This window comes from Actinia tenebrosa, unplaced genomic scaffold (assembly GCF_029948245.1).
Source record: "Actinia tenebrosa isolate PJP-AT-01 unplaced genomic scaffold, QUT_ActTen_1.0 PGA_scaffold5__44_contigs__length_20552954, whole genome shotgun sequence".
Classification (NCBI taxonomy): Eukaryota; Metazoa; Cnidaria; class Anthozoa; order Actiniaria; family Actiniidae; genus Actinia; species Actinia tenebrosa.
Genome location: NW_028292582.1, coordinates 12,939,215 through 12,960,879, shown reverse-complemented (window position 1 = coordinate 12,960,879; position 21,665 = coordinate 12,939,215). Strand labels below are relative to the sequence as shown.

General features: G+C 38.8%; 4 protein-coding genes across 4 annotated transcripts; all 4 read left to right on the top strand.

The window, feature by feature from the left end:
• The first annotated feature begins 137 nt into the window (after nt 1-137).
• On the top strand, nt 138-7,741 carry LOC116286584 (synaptotagmin-7). The gene is made up of 4 exons (XM_089037821.1): nt 138-277; nt 374-1,056; nt 1,868-2,006; nt 7,112-7,741. The coding sequence occupies exons 1-4, from the start codon at nt 265-267 to the stop codon at nt 7,414-7,416; spliced, it is 1,140 nt and encodes a 379-aa protein (XP_088893947.1). The 5' UTR covers nt 138-264; the 3' UTR covers nt 7,417-7,741.
• Nucleotides 7,742-11,555: 3,814 nt separating this feature from the next.
• On the top strand, nt 11,556-15,822 carry LOC116286587 (uncharacterized). Its single transcript, XM_031693144.1, has 2 exons — nt 11,556-11,672; nt 13,643-15,822. The coding sequence occupies exon 2, from the start codon at nt 13,644-13,646 to the stop codon at nt 15,615-15,617; it is 1,974 nt and encodes a 657-aa protein (XP_031549004.1). The 5' UTR covers nt 11,556-11,672; nt 13,643; the 3' UTR covers nt 15,618-15,822.
• Nucleotides 15,823-15,880: 58 nt separating this feature from the next.
• On the top strand, nt 15,881-17,646 carry LOC148906605 (uncharacterized). The gene is made up of 4 exons (XM_089038078.1): nt 15,881-16,665; nt 16,792-16,857; nt 16,933-17,313; nt 17,437-17,646. Exons 1-4 carry the CDS (start codon nt 16,408-16,410, stop codon nt 17,644-17,646), a joined length of 915 nt encoding a protein of 304 aa, XP_088894204.1. The 5' UTR covers nt 15,881-16,407.
• Nucleotides 17,647-18,545: 899 nt separating this feature from the next.
• Nucleotides 18,546-20,572, top strand: LOC148906604 (uncharacterized). Its single transcript, XM_089038373.1, has one exon. The coding sequence runs from the start codon at nt 18,675-18,677 to the stop codon at nt 20,253-20,255; it is 1,581 nt and encodes a 526-aa protein (XP_088894499.1). The 5' UTR covers nt 18,546-18,674; the 3' UTR covers nt 20,256-20,572.
• The last annotated feature ends 1,093 nt before the right edge of the window (nt 20,573-21,665 follow it).

Here is a 21,665-nt window from a genome sequence, read left to right as displayed (position 1 = left end):
AAGAAACATTGAAAAAAAAAAAGTGTGACTCACACGGTTGACGAGATTTAGATTCCACGTAAATGACCTTCCCCTCCAAAGCCCTGGCCCTACCTCTCTGCCCCCCTCCCCCCAACCACACACACGCGCATACGCAAACCTCGACATGCTAAACCCGTCTAGGTAAAAGGAAAAGCTTAGGTTGTTATTATGTACATCCAAGAAACAAAATTTTTGGCAATCTCATAGTGTATCTCACTCTGAAAACAGATTTGATTTTGGATCATGGCAATAACAGGTTAGTCAAATAAAACACATAAGAAGCTATTGATATTCATGCATTTGACATCCACAGCCAGCATGATATAAATTTTGCCATTATATCTGAAAACAGGTTCCTATGCAATAGCCGCCATAGCTGGGACTTCCACTGGAATCTTTCTAGCCCTCATTTTAATCACGACATGTACAATATTCGTACGATGCCGAATGCATAGAAAACTGGTCCAATTTCTTATGAGCTGTTGGCCTATTTCAACCAGATTTAAGGAATTAGATGAAATTGCTGGGGAGACAACAGTGAACATTATAGAAAAATGTTCTTCTAGTGAAAGTTATCAATGTGGAAATAATTCACCGATTTTTAACCCTCGAGCAAGTGGAGAAATTGAAAGTGGTATAAACTTTACTAGAAAACCTTGTGTTATACAATTCTCTCTGTTCTATAACTTTCACGACAGTCGCCTTTTTGTTCATATTATCTGCGCACTAAATGTGCCTCTTCGTTGGTATGGACGAAGCCCAGATACTCAAGTTCGCCTGCAGCTTTTACCCGACATTGACCACGCTTACCACACAGAAATCCGTATCAATGAAACACAACCAATATTCAACGAGACGTTCGAGTTTGTTGGGTATTCAGCGAGGGAATTATTGGAGCTTACTCTAAGGATTGGTTTTTATGCGTTTGACAAGTTCAGCAGAGGAAAACTACTGGGGTATACAACTGTTCCGTTTGAGCACATCGAATGGTATCCAAGTCAAGCGAAAATATTATGGCGAACTTTAGTACCACCGGTAAGATGTAATAGCAGTAGTTCTATCTGTCGTGAAATAAAATTTTTTTCTGAATTCGTAACAGAACGTTTCCATGAAGGTTGACATTATCATCGGGGTAGGATCTATAGGAGACGCGTTTGATTTCTGCACTGATTTGGCGCCTGGTCAATGACCTCAAGTCCACAGAAACGCAATATCTGATTTTGAACAACTAGCGACAATCGTCAGATTAAAATGGATTTTTTTTGTTTTTTGTTTTTTGCTTTTTTGTTTTTGTTTTTGTTTTTGTTTTTTTTTTTTTTGTTTTTTTTTTTTTGTTGTTGATACAAGGTCTTACATACCTTATTGGGTAATTTTTTAGTAATTATTTAAAATTAGGACAAGAACGAACCATGTATTTTAAAGCGAATTGGAGGAAAGGCTTCGACTGTTTTTGATATAATTTCACACTTAAACTGATGGTTACTTGCCGTATTTCATAGAATTTTTTTTTTTTTTTTTACTAAACTGCGCGATTCACCGGCCTATTTTAAAAAAAGTCGTGATCGGTCGAAGATCTGAAATGGGACTGGGATCTGGGATTAAAATTAAAGGAGATTTTGTGCTTAAATTTATGTTATTTCTGGCTAAAATACGAAACATCACATTTCTAACTCTAAGGACATGCTTCATATTCCAATCTAAAGGGACTAAACTATGTTGTTCGGCTGTGAATATATTACATTTTGCAGAGTGTTACCCTCGGTCTTAGATTTCAGAAGTAGTTTTAGATCTCCAACCGACGTTTTTGAAATAGGTGTACACGTCCAAGGAATGATTTTATTTGCAGGGTACGAGAGAGCGGACTGCAAGTTTTTTCCCAGGTTTCGTACACGTGTCGTTACGTTACGATGCTCAAGCAAGCATAATCAGCGTGATTGTTTTAAAAGGAACCACTTTGTCTAAAGTGAGCCGAATAAAGATTCTAGGTTAGTATATATCTTCTATCATTCTTGCTCAGCCCTATTTTAGCTTTTGATTTACCTTTTCATGTATAAATGCCTCGATATTTAGGGATGGAACATTAGATAATTAATTAGAGGGGAGGTTGCAGGAATTTATGTTGCCTATGGATCTACACCTCCTCCCCACCTCCTCCCCCCTAAATCATGTAATGGTGTCCCTTAGTGTTATCAGACTAGTGCGCTCGCTTCCCTTCTCTGTGGCCTCGGGTTGGATTCAGTTCCCAGACTCGCCATCTCCGTGAGTAGACATATGAAAATCATTCCATATATTGATATGACATTTGATATTGGTGACAATAACACAATTCAGTTCTGGTGCGCATGCTCACTGATGACCGAAAACAAGATGGCGGACCGTGTAAAACGTTTTTCTCGTCCACCAAAACGATTCATTGAGGAATGTAGTCGTAAAAAAGAACCAGGAATAAAGCGAAAGCAAAAAAACGACAAAAGTCTTTACGATGTTGAGATTGTTGAAGTCGATAGGGAAAGAAAGAAGTTGAAAATCCATTTTGTTGGATATAGCGACAAGTTTGACGAATGGCGAGACTATGACAACGAAGGCGAATACTTTCCATTTATTCGCTTGGAGAAAGCTTATATTCCAGGCCAGCAGTCACTAGAAGACCGAAAGTTTGTTTTTCATGAACAGCTTTATCGCTCAATTAAAAGAGCTTTGTGGTCAGGCCGACGGGACGACCCTTCGACGAGAATAGAAATAAATGTTGAACAGGATGTCTTTTACTCCGGACTTGGAAAGATCACAAACAGTATTCTTCATAGGGGAAAGGACATTTATAAATTGGAAGACAACCGGTCTTTGGACGCTATACTAGGGACAAGGTGGGATGAGAGGATTCTTAATTGCATTGGAGATTATGCTTTTGTAGAAAAACAAACTGTACGGTACTGGATCACTAAGAAGAACCCAATTTAAGAGTTTAAGTACATTGGTGGTAAATATGTTAAATCAGAAATCGAGGATTCATTTATGCTTGTATTTACGTTTGTACGAGGTGATGGAAATAGGAAGCAATATCTTAAAAACAATACATAAACATTTACCTTCAGATACTCAATGGATTTAATGGATTCCTTTTCAAGAATTATAAAGACAACATTTTGTTAATAGCCATGGTTATATCAAAATATCAATGATAAACATTATTGCAATTTTGTTTGTTTGTTTTGTGCATGTTTCCTAAATGCTAAACCACATACTGTAAAAAAACTGCTTTATGTCTAAATTCATAATTGCTGAAAACTCACAACTGAAAACTTGTTAATAGCCATGGTTATATTAAAATATCAATGATAAACAGTATTGCAATTTTGTTTGCTTGTTTTGTGCATGTTTCCTAAATGCTAAACCACATACTGTAAAAAACTGCTTTATGTCTAAATTCATAATTACTGAAAACTCACAAAGTGCAGCTTGGCACCCACTTATTATTCACTTTATCAAGATGACCACAGCAAACTTCAAATGCACACCTTTTGCATTTTTTGGTGCATGTCTTAATGTTGTGACCTTGTTCCAGACAGTTTGAGCAAGTCAAAGAATTTTTTTCTCGCTGGTAACCTTCTGCCTCAAGGTGCTGCACTCTTTGTTTTTTCCAGAAGAGTTGTCTCAAAGCAGATACCCCTCGGTGGTTGGATGATCTGAAATAATTTTTAGATGCCGTATCATTATATTTTTCCATCCCTTGTTGATTGAAATGTGCAATATTTTTGTATAGCTTCAACAATTCAGGAACATGACAGTAAAGAGTGTGCATATATGGTGTAATATCTTTACCCTGATAAAGATTAAGAAATTGTTGAAACCAGGATTTTATTTTATCTTTCAGCTTGACTGTTGATTCTTCATTATCATAGTCCAGTTTTAAATCTCCAATAATGTCCAAAAAATCACCCCAAAGTTTCTTCAAATTATCTGTGTATTCATATGTTGGAAGCAGAGTATTGAAGTCAATGTGCTGAAAAACAGTTAGTTTTTCTGGTCCAGTTAGATCCCTATAATCAAGTTTTTTAGTATTTGGCTCTACCTTCCATTCAAATGTTATTCCAATGTTCTTTAAAAATGCCTCATACCCTGCCATGTGTTTGTATTTTTCCCTTTTAAAACCATTTGGAAAAGTTTTAACATTTTCAATTGCATCCTTCCTCCTCAATTCTCTAATCAGAAGCTCAATGAGGTTGTCTGATATTCTTAAAAACAAGTGCAAAGTATCAATGATAACATGGTCTAGTGGAATAAAATTGAAGAGGGGTTTTGATTTGCAATTAAACCGTTTGGATCTTGAATGTTCAGTTATTTCATCATGTGTCCTTGCTCCAAACTTCTTATCAGTTAAGGACCAGGTTTTGGTTATATCACATCTAGATTCTCTGGGACACTTGCAATAAATGCATGCATAATCCTGGTTTGCTGGGCCTAATCCACAGACACATGCTAAGAATTTCCAATCACCTCCTAGGAAGTATTCAATTTTAAACTTTTGTCCTTCAGCATCAATTTCATCAAAGTTTTCCATTTCTGTTTTTAAGTGACTTAGACTTTCTGCAAGATTGTCATAGGTTTCTGTGGTTTTCATTACAGCCAATAAATAATTACCTTTATCACTCATTGCAATATCCTTTTCATTGAGTATAGTGTAAGTAAAATTAACTATTTTTAATCTTTTGCCAATACTTGTTCCATCACCACTCAACTTCACCTTGATTGTATTTTCATTTTTTAGCATCCCCTTGTTTTTAAGCCTCTTGGTTTGTTCAATCAAGCTTTCCTTAAATGAAATCTGAACACCCTCTGCCTCTCCTGGTGTGTCTGTAAGCCTCCATTTGGCATTCAAATCTGATATTCTTTTATTAAGTCGATACATATTTGGCATTTCAGTTGATTTCAAGGCCAGTTCATGCCAAGCTTCATTGGAAATGTTAAATTTGTCCTTTATGTACAGCCAAAAGTTGAGATCAGTAATTTCCTCATCAGTGAGTGTTACAGGATTGTTCTCTTTGAGAGGGAGTTGATCTTTATCAACTAGCTGTAAGGTTTCATATTCTTGGGTTGCATTGTTAAAGATCTCTACTTTTGTAGCAATGAAGTCATGATGACCAAGAAAGGAGAGGGTTGCATTACATTGCTCTTTCATCTGGCCCTTTACCCTGTATTGGTGCCTTTTTGTGAACTCATGAAAACTCTTTTTCTTTGAAGACCCTCTTTTGTTTGGTGTTGCTTTTTCCTGGTTCTTTATAACTTTTTTGACTAAATTTTTGAATCTCTTTTTGTAGAAGTTACAAGAGCTTTCCGATTTTTCAAGAGCAGCCTGTAGTTTTTCTTCTACTTTCAGCCTTTTTGACACTTCTTCCACAACAGTGTCTTCTAATGCTCTTTTTTGGCCTCTAAGATTACTGTTCTGTTGTTCAAGTGCACACTTGTCAATTTCTGAGTAGTACACAGTAAATTTATGAGTAGTCCCTCTCCATTTATTTTCTAATCTCCTGAGAGAGAAGCCACCCTTCCTAGCTGCAGCCTTTGCTTTGCTCTTTAAAACAGAAATCGTTTTTCCAAATACATTCAGTATACGATTGTTAATTAAAACCCCTTCGACTCCAGAATCTGTCAAAATCCTGCTCACAACCTCTGATAAAGCAGAAGTTCCACAGCCAGTACTATCCCTTTTCTTAGAGATGGCATAGATTAAATAGCTACAATAAAATGAATACAATAAAATTATTTTTTATACAATTCGGCTTCACTAATTTGAAAATAAAAATAAGAATAAGAATAAAAATACGTTTATTGAACGCTTAAATAAAAAAAAAAGCTTAATTATTCCAACTTACTTCGAAATTTCGTAAGTGAAGGTAGGAGAATTTGCCTTAAATTGATCATTTTGTTCCCTAAAATCGTCTTCTATGGCTTCTACAGTTTGACAATAGAAGATCAAAAGGACAAAGACCAGATGATGTAGTTTAGCAGCCATTTGACGTACCAAAAATCTCACAAAAGTCGACTTATAATATATCAAAACAAAGATAATTTATTCAAGATTTCAGATTTGGCGGTAAAATCATGATTCAAAGGCGGGTATTGAAGCTAGACCCAGTTATTCGCAGCTAGATAGTCGAGAATCGAGTAACGCCTTGTAAAATCGACTCTCAACGGTACTCGGAAAACACAGATTTGACGTACCGAAAAATGCCTCAAATCATTTAATATTACTACTAGTAATGGTTTACATACTGCTTTACTTAAATCCAGTGGTAAATGAAAGACAGACTCACTTAAATTCACGAGAGAGCGTAAAATAGTCGAAAAATCCGTGTATTTTCTCGCTCAACATATGAGCTTCGTACCGGAAGTGAGCTCGCCGGAATATGATATATGGCATTTGACACCAGTGATTTTCATATGATTTTGTTAGATCTTTCCATTTATTCCGTAGCCTGCAAAGCAAGCGTTTGGGTTTGCGGAAAAATCGGGGTTTTGGGGGAACTCTGGAAATTTGGAACGAGCGAGAATTGAAACCGAGCAAAAAAGAAGCGAAAAGGGAGGGGGCGGGAAGGCCGAGAAGGGAACGCCTGCCAGCAGCCTTTATTATCCTCCCTCCACAAAACCTAAACACCCTAATTAAATTGTATTTCGCTTGATCCATGTGATCACCTGTTAGCCGTGCTCTGACTTAGATCAGGCCAGAGGTTGTTTCAGGGTTCGATCTGTAAGTTAGCCGTCCCCTGACTTAGATCAGCCAAAAGGTTGTTTCACGGTCCAATAATTTGAAGGTTTGAAGGGGGTTTTTATTGGGCTTTTTGTAAGATCCCTGTGTTTTGGTGTAGAAGAGAAAGGGGTGAGAAACTGGGTAAAAAATGGTAAAAGTAATTAAATTTACTGATATAAGGGGGAGAGGGGTTGCCCAAATCTCATGTAATATAAAGCGCTCGATGGCAAGGGCGTAGCCAGGCTAAGGTAAAGCTACGGAGAGAAGTGGAAACAGACTTGGAGATCCTGAGGATCGACACCCATACACTATTTCTATACCATAGCTAATTTTCCTTTTCTTCAGCTCCGTATGCATTGGTTATTTTTCGAATTGATGGCAAAGTTCTCGAGACAAGATCAACCAAAAGGAAGCGATCAATTAACCCCGTGTGGAATCAAGGATTTCTATTCGACGTTGATTCCAACAGAATTGAAGACTACTCAATTACCATCAAGGTTATGAACTACGACTTGTTGCTAAGCGACGACTCTATTGGTCACATTATTATCAGTGCTCGCGCGGATGGAAGTGGACGGGAGCACTGGAATAGAATGATTCAAGAGAAGCATATTAGACGGGAAGTAGCAATGTGTCACGAGTTAAAATAACATTGTTACTTGCCTGCGTTTCTTGACGGTCTGCGGTCAATTTAATTTCTTCGACCAACCGCAGACCGCCAAGTAACGCAGACGTCGTGTGTTCGATGCATGAAGGGGCTGCATGAATAACGCGAGTGGACACTTCTCTCTAATAGTGGGTAGGGTGTGCATCAGCGCCTCTAAAATTTCAAACCAATCGAACGTTAATTTTAGCTTGTTGTTTATAAAAGCTATGGCCACAGGCAGCCCAAGCTATGTATTTGTGGTGCGTATGATAAGATTTACAGTAAATGTATGGGACGGGAAAAAATATATATTAAAAAAATTGAACATACTTTGCTCCTGTGTTGACAGGTCGTTGACAAATGATGTCAACAGATAATTAAAGACGATTTTAAAAAGCTAAAAACCGTAAAGTTGTTTACCACTCACTATTAAAAATCACTATCGCAAACCTTTTTTGGGAAAATCGAAAATTATTACATATTTTATCGGAAAGTATAAAAATGTAAAAATCGATCCTTTTGAGCAATTTTAGGGTACCCCGATACCTTAATAGTATTTAGCGTCATTAGGTAAGAGTTAATTACCGAGAACGGAGGCAATAAGCCATATACATCCCGAGGGCCGTAGGCCCGAGGTATATATAGGCTTATTGCCGACGTTCGAGGTAATTAAGTATTTTATTTATCAATTGAGAAGGTTTTCTATCAAATGTTGCTCATTATGAATGCGAAGTCTATATATAGTTATTAACCGGGTTAATAACTAACTATATATTGACCTCGCATTTATAATGAGGGTTATAACAAAAATAAAGCCTTGTGAATAACAAAGAAAACCGTGTCAATAGCGCAGCGCGCTAATTCTAAAAATAGCTTAAAGATTCGGACAAACATTGCATTCTGTTTAGCCGCTACGAGGATTATACGAACCGATTTTATTATTTTTACTTAAAGTTACAATAATAACCCAATTAAACTAAGATCAACTGCGATCGGCTGTGAAAATTATCTGCTGAAAGTAAATTTGTAAGTTTGTTTTTTATAAAGGTTTATAGCTGTTCAAGCTTTGAAAAATTAGCCCACCAGTAAATAAATGATCACACCTCAATGATCCTTCTCTCCAGAAAACGTACATTTTTTCCCTCAGATCCCGAATTAATTTAACTTTAAAAACTGATCCTCAATATTGAGCGATTATAAAGCTACGCTTTTTGCTCCCACCCACCAATTTAGAATGTCGACTTTGTAACCGGGCCTAATTTTACAAATCTTCATCTGATTGGACGATGGTTACCATGGGGAAGATTCACGTCCTCCCGCACTACGCTCAATCTATTTGCTTTCTTCGCAGGTTGAAATAGGACCACATCCGAGAATTATCCGTTCCACATTTGACTTTATGCACTTGATTCAAAATAGAGCAGAGCAAACTCAAGCCGTTTTTATCGTTATCTCGAATATCCCCATGCTAACCATCTCCCTTTCCTTACCTTACCCCTCCCCAAAACCCCTTTGAGAGCCGCTACGCGTAAACACCCGCATATAAGAACAATGGATTAAGAACACCAATTTGGCCAATAAAGCCCCATTTTTATAAGAACAAGATCAGCCTGAAAACTGTAACATGTTCTTATAAAATGGAAAGTGTCATAATTACAAAAAACATGGAAGTTTATGCTTGTTGTCAGATAACTACATAACTCTATCAGCTGAGTACTCCTAAAATATGCTAATTATAGAGTGCATTCAGTCAAACTGTTGAAAAGTTAGATAAATGTATCTAACTTAGATAACTATTTAGTTGACGTCACCTAAAATAGTAAAAGCGCGCCAAATAACGGTCATGCTAATCCGGGGGGTTGTTTTACTAGAGAATGAGTGAATAGACATTCATTTGTATCATCGTTTCTCCCCCTGATCTCAGTAGCGGTTTACTCGTAGTTTCAAATTTATGTGAGGTCAGCTATAAACTAAACAAAAATTTAAGAGCGACTGTCCAGAAATATCGAGCACGGGGCGGCCACAGTCAAAAAATAAAAGTCCTTCATTTTTGGTCTGTAGACACTATTTGATGAGTTTATGAACGTACTGGGTTCGGTTTTTCGATCTACGTAAAAAATCCGGATTTTTTTGAAAAAAACCATTTCACCCCGTGTCGGTCTAAAAATTGCTCAAGAAACGGCTGCGAATTACGCTTTCAAAAACATTCTCGCTCCAAGTGAAAACCCAAGTTACAATCAAATTTGCAACTGAATTCAAGAAAAGGGGTGTTTAACAATTGTTCCAGGTGAATTTAGACGTTTTAGTTTTAGATAGAAAAAATTGCATTCTTCCAGCACAGTAATTCACAGTCTCGTAAAACACTGATTTTACCTCACATTTATAAAAGCGATTTTTTGCATGTGGCCATTCTCCAATTTTTACAAAAATCAAGCTGTACAATGTTTAAATGATAGAATAACACGAACTACAAAAATTAGTTTGGGTTTTTCCAATGTGCAAATTAGCAGTTTGTTTACATCTCCACACCACAGATCACGGCCGCGAAAAAAGTCATCTAATATAGTTTTAACAGCTTATTAATTCACACATTAGCCTATCTAAGGACTATCTAAGCATGATTGGCCTTTGTTATTATTTGAAATGATTATTTGTTGAAGTTAAGCCTACATTTCCGGTGTCGAAGACACTCAGCTTGCTTGCCTCGGTGGCATGATTATGATTATGATTTATGATTTATATAGCGCCCTTTAATATGTGGATATAATCAAAGGCGCTTTACATGGAGTTGTGAATGACAGATTGCTTTATGCAATTTACAAGCATGAGAGATGGGTAGTATGAAGTGTAGGCACTGAGGGTGGTCACTGCCAGGGTTTCTTTTTACGTCGTAAAGAACGATATTATTGAAAGCTCACAGAGAGTCTTGATAACGAGTAATTCTCTTTAGTTTATGTCAAATCACAAGATGTTCAGGCAATAAAAAACGTACTGTACCAAACGACGTCACGTCCGGCTCCGCGCAAACTGTTGTTTGTCACGCCATCAGCTCACATAATCCGCTTTGACAGGTTTGATCCCTGCTTATTTACAAAGTAATGCAAACTTTCAAGCTTATACTCAGTATGTGAAAATACTATGTGATAGGCTGGATACCACTAGTGAGGAATACTAACGTTTATAGAGCATGTTAACAGTCATTTATGATTACTAAGTTTACTACGCATCGATGGAATGCCACCGAGGCAAGCAAGCTGAGTGTCTTCGACACCGGAAATGTAGGCTTAACTTCAACAAATAATCATTTCAAATAATAACAAAGGCCAATCATGCTTAGATAGTCCTTAGATAGGCTAATGTGTGAATTAATAAGCTGTTAAAACTATATTAGATGACTTTTTTCGCGGCCGTGATCTGTGGTGTGGAGATGTAAACAAACTGCTAATTTGCACTATTGGAAAAACCCAAACTAATTTTTGTAGTTCGTGTTATTCTATCATTTAAACATTGTACAGCTTGATTTTTGTAAAAATTGGAGAATGGCCACATGCAAAAAATCGCTTTTATAAATGTGAGGTAAAATCAGTGTTTTACGAGACTGTGAATTACTGTGCTGGAAGAATGCAATTTTTTCTATCTAAAGTTTAGTTTAAAACGTCTAAATTCACCTGGAACAATTGTTAAACACCCCTTTTCTTGAATTCAGTTGCAAATTTGATTGTAACTTGGGTTTTCACTTGGAGCGAGAATGTTTTTGAAAGCGTAATTCGCAGCCGTTTCTTGAGCAATTTTTAGACCGACACGGGGTGAAATGGTTTTTTTCAAAAAAATCCGGATTTTTTACGTAGATCGAAAAACCGAACCCAGTACGTTCATAAACTCATCAAACAGTGTCTACAGACCAAAAATGAAGGACTTTTATTTTTTGACTGTGGCCGCCCCGTGCTCGATATTTCTGGACAGTCGCTCTTAAGTACATTTTAAGAACATTTTGAGGCTGATTTGCCACTAAGCACCCGATGAATAAGAACACAATCAGCCTGACCTCTGAAATCGTGTGTTCTTATATGCGGGTGACCCCACACCGAAACTAACTAGTTTCAACGCTTGGATTATGCACAAGCCCATTGTTATTCTAATACACTAGACTCACTGATACAGAACTCACTTCCAAAGTAAGGTCACCCTTGATTCCAGCATATCCGTTCCTGCTGGCTGAAATTTTTCCATCACTTAATTAGTAAATTGTCTTGGAAGAAGGTAAGAGTCGTATGCAATAGAGTGAATTCATTAAATTATAGATTTTGTTTAGTAGACAAGAATTCCATTGTTGTCTTTTACATGTCCGATTAGACGTTGACTAGCACGTTTTTTTCACTCTATAATGAGCCTGCAGGTGTTCAAATTACTAGGATATTAGGGTCTATTCTATAACTATTATACACTATAAATATTAAAATATCTGGTCGCGAGGGAAATAGTTAGTTTTGCCGGTTTTCCCGAGAGTCTCGATGTTTCACGAGGCGAAGCCGAGCATCGAGACTCGAGGGAAAACAAAACTAACTAATTTCCCGATGGACCAGACATCGTTTGGGGTTTTGCTATATAGCAATTGAGAAATAATTGAGAAGTCAGTTTACGAAATAATTTTTCCCCCCCTTTTTTTAGCGAGCTAAATGCATGAAAACTGACCATCATTTTATATATGAGTCAATTCCAAAGATTCCTATCCCCGTTCCCCTTCGGGCATACCCAGGGCATTTGACCCGTCGTCAGAAATTTTATTGCGTGATATTTCCCGAACCGACTCCCGTACGAATAACAACCGCGAATAATTCGTATGGGAGTTTTTTAAATGTTGGTAAATATTCGCTGAGCCGCGACTCCCGTATGATTGTTATTCGTACGGGAGTCATCAGAAATTCTATTGCGTGATATTTCCCGAACAGACTCCCGTACGAATAACAACCGAGAATAAATCGTACGGGAGTGAAAAATGTTGGTAAATATTCGCTGAACCGACTCCCGTATGAATAACAATCGCGAAAAATTCGTACGGGAGTGAAAAATGTTGGTAAATATTCGCTGAACAACTCCCGTACGAATAACAATCGCGAATAATTCGTACGGTAGTGAAAAATGTTGGTAAATACTAACGAGCGGGAAATAAGTAACTTATTTCCTGGTCGGGATACATTTAGATTTAACTAGTGTCACGTGGTCATCTTTCAACCAATGAGAGTGTTCGTTATATCGAAAAATTTAATTTTGAAGGAATTTTTGCAAAGGCGCGCGTGGTGTTTTTCGTGGTCACGTGACTTCTGGTTTTGATATTTCCCGGTTAACAATGCATTATTTCCCTCTCAGACAACTCGCTAGGAAATAGTCGGATTTCTTCGCGTTCACGTGATACACTCTCGACGAATAGAAATTGAGGAAAATTGAGCTTTGATACTTGGTATATATTACATACACTTTAGTAGACCCTAATTCCATTGTTTTCTTCTGTCTCTATTTGACTATTACACGTTGACTAGTATTTTTTAGTTTCACGGTTTAAAGTTACGAGTGCGTTCGATTGCACATTCGATAACCTTCGAACGTGCCTCGTAGAGGCGAAGTCACTATGTCATCGAGTTATGTAAGTGAGTAAGTCTGTAACACCATAGGAAGTCCAAAATGTCTTAATTCTTACACTTCGGAAATGAAGTTGTTGTTCTCCTATCGAATTATTGCTTTTTCAAATAATATCTTACAACACACACAAACACATAAAACAAAATATACATTTCCCATAAGCAATGTTAATTTAAGCCCTAAAAGTCATAAAATCAATATCAATATTTCGTTCTATATACACCTACTTGCAAGAACGTTGTCATACGAAAATAGAACGTTAGTAATTTAGTGAGAAAGGAATACATTAAAAGACAAAAGAAAAAGTTCAGCTTCAGTGATCTTCTTTCGTTTTTTAATATAATTCCTATCCCACTAAATCACTATTGTTCTATTTTCGTATGACAACGTTCTTGCAAGTAGGTGTGTATATAAGCCTTTACTTGCAACATTTAATTTTTTTTTAGCAAAACCGCTAATTCAATTACCAATACATATCCTTTATATATCTCAATAGTCAGCTAACACCTTACTCCATTTCCTTCCTATGTAAAATAATTTCTTATGGCAGTAGCCACATGCGCTTATTGAGCACCTATTTTTTACAATACTAGGATGTATACAGCCAAGAACGCCGTGGTAGAATCTCCATACCATTTCCTCACCACCAACCTTATTCCAGGAACCGAACGCCGACTTGTACACGGTAAAGGAGCGGTGGTAACCGACGACAGAGGCAAACCGTATATAGATCTAAGCTCCTCTACACTTAACATGTCTTTTGGGCACCAAGATCCTCACATCACTGGAGCAGTCAAGGAGCAGATGGACAAGGTTTGGTTTGTCGCATCGGCGTTTAATAATCCCGCATTCATTGAGCTTTCTCGACTACTGGTTGAGGTTGCCCCCGAAGGCATCTCATCTGTTAATGTTCGTTCATGCAACGGCAGTGATGCTGTGGAGAATGCAATCAAAATTGCTCGCAGCCACACACGACGTAAGAAGTTATTGTGCGCAAGACATGCCTGGCATGGCGAATCAATTTCTACGTTGGGGTTGTCATCTATGCATGCTTACTATCGGGTAGGGTACCTCCCAGACGTTTTCCATGCAGAGGAAGAATCCCTCGAATCGTTGATAGAACTCATCAAGATGCATCCCGATGCCGCAGCAGTGGTTCTCGATCCTCTTGGTGTTGCATCTGGCATGTACGACCCAACAACCTTAAAACAAAACCTCTACGACATTCGAGAGTTGTGCAGTAAGTCTGGCATTGTCATGGTCTTCGATGAGATCCAGACCTTCGGTGGTTACATGGGGGATAGTTTGTTTGCTAGTGGTCGCTATGGTGTGACCCCAGATATAATTTGCATCGGAAAAGCCCTCGGTGCAGGGATACCAATCAGTGCCATCTTGTGCCAAGGGTTCCTAAGAGGAGTTTTGCTAGCCAAAGAAGGCGAGCTTACTTATGGTGGGCAGCCTCTTGGCTGTGTTGCTGCTGCTGCAGTCATTAACGCATTTAAGGCAAAACGAAAACACGTGTCCACGAACCTTGCTCACTTTGAAGAAGCTGCGCGGAAGCTTCGAAGCGACTTTCAGAACTCAGACCTTCGAATCCGTCAAAATGGATTCTTTTTGACAGTAACACGCAAAGATGGCAAGTTTGCAGGAAACTGGATGAAAGTGGTCAGTAAGAAGTGTCTGGAGCAAGGTCTCCTTGTTCGTAAGAACCAAGGCAAATCCATTCTCATCAAACCCCCTGTGATCATCCCCTCTGATGTCATCGACGAATGTTTTGACAAGTTTGCAGCAATTCTTAAAGAGGTAGAAATAGAGTTTCAGAAGCCGAGCATCCTGTACAGTGAATTGACCGAGAATGGCGAGAAACCTTCCCTCACAACACGGATTAGAAATACCCCTCCCGACAACAAGTGTAAATACATCGAGGCTCTCCTTGCCGAAGTCAATCATTCCCTTTCTGTAAGGAAGGCTGACGCTGGAGAACAAGAGGTGAATGTCAAGCTACTTCGCCGAGCGGGGATCCCAGCTGCCGAGGTGTACAAGTCAACAGACGGGTCCCTCGAGTATATCTACCAACCTGGTGTCCCTATGGACAAATTCATGGCAAGTAATCCTAACGACCTGCCGGTGATTAACGGTCTCGTTTTGTTGCACCAGCGGTACGTCGAAATGGCTCATGACGCAGGACTCAGTGTCCCAGATCGTTGCCCTGGCAATGCTATTGTCAGCGGTGTTTCCATAGCTGCTCTGATGGACTTTGATCTGGTTTATAAAACTAGTGACGATGATCAAGATCTATTGTTTGCCTTCGAGGAGGTTTTCTCTACCTTCCAGTGCGTTGCATGGATCAAGGATGCTTCTCTTCAACAGGATCTTTCAAACCGACTGTGCTTTGCTGTTATGGACAGGTACGGTGCGCTGGTGCCTCACATTTGGTCTGGAATGACCAAATACTACAGCAGTCCGTCGAGGCAGGAGTCTTTGACGCGTCACGATTGTATGCGAGCGATTGAAGCAATGTCCAGGTCCTTCAGTAACCTACAGTGTGGAATAAAGAATGGTAGATGAACACGAACAATTTGAACAATCTTACAGACCACCTAGACAGTAATACATAATATTTTTTCCTAATAATACTAGGGTGTAGGAAGCTTCTTCATTAACTCTTTGGGTTGTATTCCTGCACTCTACCACCATAATAATTTACCCTTATGTTTTTTCATGTATTATTTTATATTGTTGTAAGTGGAAATAAAAAACCTTGAACCTTGAAGTAGATATGAAGTACCAATTCTACGCCATGTGGATCGTGGATCAACCCCCCACCCCCATCAGGGTTTTTACAGAGGTGACGTAACGGCTATTCTAAGTGAGGTTCCAGTGAGGTAGGGGGAGGGGTGATCTACATCCAACCATCATGGGAAGACCGGCCGACCGCCCGAGTAGAAGTTCTGATCGAAATCGGGGCCTGGAAAGGTTTGGGGAAGGTGTTTTAAAACACAAATCAAAATCCTTTGTTTAAAAAACGAAGTTTTTGAATTAATGAGCTGACTTCCTTTGTTGGAATGACATGTTTAATTAGCAGACTTAAATAAGAAGCTGTACTTATGTTTTAATTGGTTTATATCGCCTAAACCGCCTTTGTCAGAATCACTGACTAATGTTTAGTTGGCAGGAAGCTTTTGTTGGAGAAGATTAAATCCTGTGTTTCGGCGACTGGTGGTTAGGAGTTACGAATTAATGAGTCTAGCCTTTAGAAGTCATTTTAAGGACTATAAAATCGAAAAATTTCAGACTTTTAGTCACTACAAGCGAACCTTTGAAGAGTGTGGATCAAAACAAGCAAGTAAGTAAAAGGATGGCTTTTCACTGCGACGCATGCGACAAGTCCTTTACAGAAGAGACGAACTTAGTAAGGCACAAAAAGGCTATTCACAGTGGGCGATTATTCACCTGTGAACGATGCGGGAAACAGTTTAATCGGAAGGATGCCCTAAAAAGACATGAACAAGTCTGCGGAGGTGGCTCTTCAAAACGGAAAGTAGAGGAAAAAGAAAACGCCCCACCGATGAAAAAACAGAAGACAATGACCGAGGCAGAAATTATTGAATACGAGGTGAATATAATTCATAATCTAATTTTTGTTATAATCATGTAAACCACAGAATATGTCAATACCTCTACTAACCATAAGATACATAGTTTTTCAAGTCGTCTTATATACCAATTTTTTCGATTTCAGTTAGCAAACATACCGGCGGAGATGTATGAAGAATACGACGGAGAAATTCTGGGGGATAATGAAGTGGTAGGTAAGCCTCTATTATCTTCATATCGGATCTTTGTAGAGTAACTTTTTCTAAGAACTAATTCTTTTCTCTAGGATGATGTACAAATAGGTGGTGGAGAGACTGAAGAATGCGCGCTTGGTGGAAATGTGACCACGTTTAAATATAAACCCAACAAGAATGAAAAATATGATCTGTTGCTCACCCTGCGAGGAAAACGAAAGACCATCATCAAAAAACTGAAAACCCTGCTCAAAAAACATCGCGGGATCAAGTGGTTTCTGTGTGTTAAGGTGAAGATGGTTAAAACGAGCCCCGACGGTCAGGACCAGATCTCAACCCCCCATTTTCGCACCAAATGCTACACTACAGTCAATGATACAGAAATTGAAAAAAACTACGTGCATGGAATGGAAAAGATCAAGAACTCTTTCATGGAATACCAGAGAGAAGGGTCTGGATGGTTATTGGAAGAGGTAATTAAATTGCACCATCGTTATAGCACAAAGGGGATCACTCGACCGGCGATGATTTTCTGCTGTATGTACATACATTAAAACTGTATATCACCGCTTAATAAAGTATTGTTGCTATCATAGGTGTTGGAAATCGATTTAGGAGTCGCTGCTTACACTCCTCTCGAGGGATCGAGTTACATACCTCTACCCAAGAAGATCAAAGACAAGAAAGCGGTGCTCAACATTCAAAATGAAGATGAAAAATGCTTTTTTATGGTCAGTACTAGCGGCGAAACACCCCACTCACTGGAGCCATCACGCAAACCGCGTCAACAATTATCAAAGGTATGAAGCTGAACTAAATATGTCAGGAATCGAGTACCCCGTTAAGATCAATCAAGTGAAAAAATTCGAGAACCAGAATAGAGAAATTAGTATCAATGTCTTTGGGTATGAAAATAAAGAGCTATTTCCCCTTTACATTACGAAAGAGAAGAAAGAATTACATGTGAATTTGTTACTGTTTTCTCAAGATGACACGCGTCACTACTGTTTAATCAGGGATTTAAGTAGATTGTTGGATAGTATGAGTAGAGATGGGCATAGAAAGTACCATTGTATGTATTGTTGGCATGGCTTTGTCAGGCGAGATTTGTTAGAAGATCACGAACCTCACTGTAGAAAACACGGACCCCAGAAAATCCGACTGCCTGACGAAGACCATACAACACTGTCATACAATGACGTACAAAAACAACTGAAAGTACCTTTTATCATTTATGCAGATTTCGAATCGATTTTAGTGAATTGTGATGATACAGAATTAGACCCTAGTACAAGTTTTACACAAAAAACGCAACATCATATACCCAGTGGGTTTTGTTACAATGTAGTATCTACTGTCGAGCAATATTGCTTCCCGCCTGTTCTCTATCGCGGAGAAGATTGTGTCGATAAGTTTTTAGACTGTTTGATTGAAGAACGAAAGCAGATAGGGGAAATCTTGAAGATGGTAGTACCCATGGACATTAGTGAAGAACAGGAGCGGGAGTTTCAGGCAGCAACCCTTTGTCACATTTGTAATGAGGAATTGGGTGCGGACAGGGTAAGGGATCATGATCATTTGACAGGGGTGTACAGGGGGGGCGGCCCACAATGACTGTAACTTGAATTATAAGTTTACAGGAAAGATACCCGTTGTTCTTCACAATCTTCGTGGGTACGACTCACATTTAATTCTACAAAAACTCGGAAAAATCAAGGGGGAGAATATTAGTTGTATACCCAATAATACGGAAAAGTATATTTCATTTTCAGTTGGGGATTTAGTATTCATAGACTCACTTCAGTTTTTGAATAGCTCACTAGAGAAATTAGTAATGAATCTAAGTAAGGAAGGAGATGATAAGTTTAAGACCCTGAAGAAGTATGTGGAGAGTGAGAAGGTATCTCTCTTGTTGAGGAAGGGGGTGTACCCCTATGAATACATGAATAGTTTTGGCAAGTTTGAAGAAACCTGTTTACCCCGTATCGATTGCTTTTATAGTTCGTTGATGGGTAGCACGATTTCACAAGCAGACTACGAACATGCACAGAATGTATTTAGAGAATTTCAGTGTAGGAATCTAGGAGACTACCACGACTTGTATTTGAAATCGGACGTTTTACTGTTAGCAGATGTGTTTGAAAACTTTAGAGAAGTTTGTCTGGAGTACTACCAACTCGACCCAGGTCATTTTTACACCTCTCCCGGTCTTTCTTGGTTAGCATGTTTAAAGATGACTGGCGTGGAGTTGGAATTACTCACAGACCCCGATATGTATCTGTTTTTGGAGGAAGGGTTAAGGGGTGGGATTTCGATGATTACACATCGATTTGCAAGAGCGAATAATCGCTATGTAGAAGGTTATAACCCAGAATTAGAAAATAATTATATCATGTATCTCGACGCAAACAATCTCTACGGTTGGGCTATGTCTGAAGCGCTCCCTGTTAACAACTTTGGATGGTTGAGTGACCCGGAAGTGGACGAACTTCGCGAGAACCTCATGACCATCCCTGTAGACGGAGGTGAAGGATATATACTGGAAGTGGACCTCAGCTACCCCAAAGAACTACACGATTTTCATAATGACTACCCCCTAGCACCAGAAAGGCGAAAGGTAACAGAGGAAATGCTCTCTCCCTACTGTCAGCAACTTCTTGAGGACCTGAACCTTGGCGGTGCTCCCACAGACAAACTGGTACCTAACTTGAACGATAAGACGAAGTACGTTCTTCATTACCGCAACCTGAAACAGTACTTGTCACGGGGTATGAAACTGGAAAAAGTACACCGAGTGTTGGGGTTTGACCAATCTCCCTGGCTAAAGAAATACATCGACTTCAATACCGAAAAACGGAAAAATGCAAGAAATGACTTTGAAAAAGACTTTTTCAAGTTGATGAACAACAGCGTGTTTGGCAAGACCATGGAGAACTTGAGAAAGCGAGTGAATGTCAAACTGATCAACACGGAAAAGCAGCTCAAAAAACTGACAGCATCACCCCTCTTTGACTACTTCAGAATCTTTGATGAAAACTTGGTGGCAGTCAACATGAAGAAACCATCACTTTATTTAAATAGACCTATTTACATCGGGTTCAGTATTTTAGAATTGTCTAAAACCCTGATGTACGACTTTCATTATAATTACATCAAGCAGAAATACAGTACCCAGGCAACCCTACTGTTTACAGACACAGATTCCCTGTGTTATAACATCAAGACAGAGGACATCTACCAAGATATGTTTCAAGACCTTGACCTATTTGACACCTCAGAGTACCCTAGAGACCACACCCTCTATAGTACAACAAACAAGAAGGTGATTGGTAAGATGAAGGACGAGACCCATGGGCTACCCATCAAAGAGTTTGTGGGTCTACGACCAAAAAATGTACTCTCTTCTCTACGCTGAGGATGGCCGTGAGGTTGAGGAAAAAACTGCTAAGGGAATTGCGAAACAGGTGACGAAGCGGGATATCAGACATACCCACTATAGAGATTGTTTGCTTAAGCGAAAGAGAACCATGGCTAACATGAAACAAATACGTAGCTATAAGCATCAAGTATTTACAATAAACCTAAACAAAGTGGGTCTTAGCCCCTATGATGATAAGCGCTACATCTTAGAGGATGGGGTGACTACTATAGCTCATGGTCATTACAAGACCAATGTAATATAATGGTACATTTATGATTGATACGTGTAAATAAACAATTGTAAAGTACAAAGTGATGTCTATTGTCTCTCGCACGCTTCAGCCTTCATACAGATGTAGCCGCATAAATTTCGATCTCACTACCACTAGATTCACTGCTTGCACTACGGAAGGGTCTTGTTTCCTCAAGTGTGTAGAGTTCTAGAGGAGGGTCGATGAGGGGATGAGGGTTATGTAATTTCCAAAGATGATGAATAATGCTAGAAATGATGATTACCACCACGATGATGAGCACGGTTCCCACAACAACATAGATGTATAATGTTTCTGACATAACTTTAGAGCTTTTTGGTCTTGAAAACGGAGAGGGTGTGTTGTATTTAGATTTGTGAACTGAAGATGACTGTACAGTACATGAAGAGCTTAGGGTGGGTTGAACTATATTGATGGTTGTTTTCTGGTTGGATGTACTTGGGATGGTGGAAAGAAATACCACAGGAGATTGAGTGTTTGAATTCAGACTTGAATAGGATTGTGAAGATGTAACTATGTATGAAGGACTTGTAATTGGATTTGATGATGTAGGTGAAATCATATTTATCGACGAGATGGAGTTTGTGAAGGCGCTTGATGGTGTGGTAGAAATACAATCTGTTTTGAAAGTCAAGAAAACCGGGAACTTCTGATTAGAAAACATAAGACAATCCAAAGGATTACCTCTTAGATCGATGAATGTGATGTTGGAGTTTTGGAGGCTGGAAGTATTGTTTAAGTAGATAATATGATTGTCTCTTAGAGAAATGCTTGAATACTTGTCCAGTGTTTGAAAACTTGGAAGTTTTGCCAGGCTTAATCCGGAACAGTCAATCAGACCAAGACTTGGTAGACAGATGCACCTTTCATAACAATCACTTCCAGCCTGCGCTGGGATAGCAAATACCAACAAGGGGGCTAAAAACAGCATATTGAGTGTGTCTTGCTTTCCCACACTTAGTGATAAAGTTTACCGAAAGTATGTAAGCCGAGTAGTCATTCATCTTCATAAAAACATGTCAATCAATTTTAAGTTAGAGATACCGATCTGATAAGAGCCTTTGTTATTTTTATTTAGAGTTTTTAAAAACATGTCCCGGTGGTCTCAAATTGTCCCTATGATAGTACTAAAT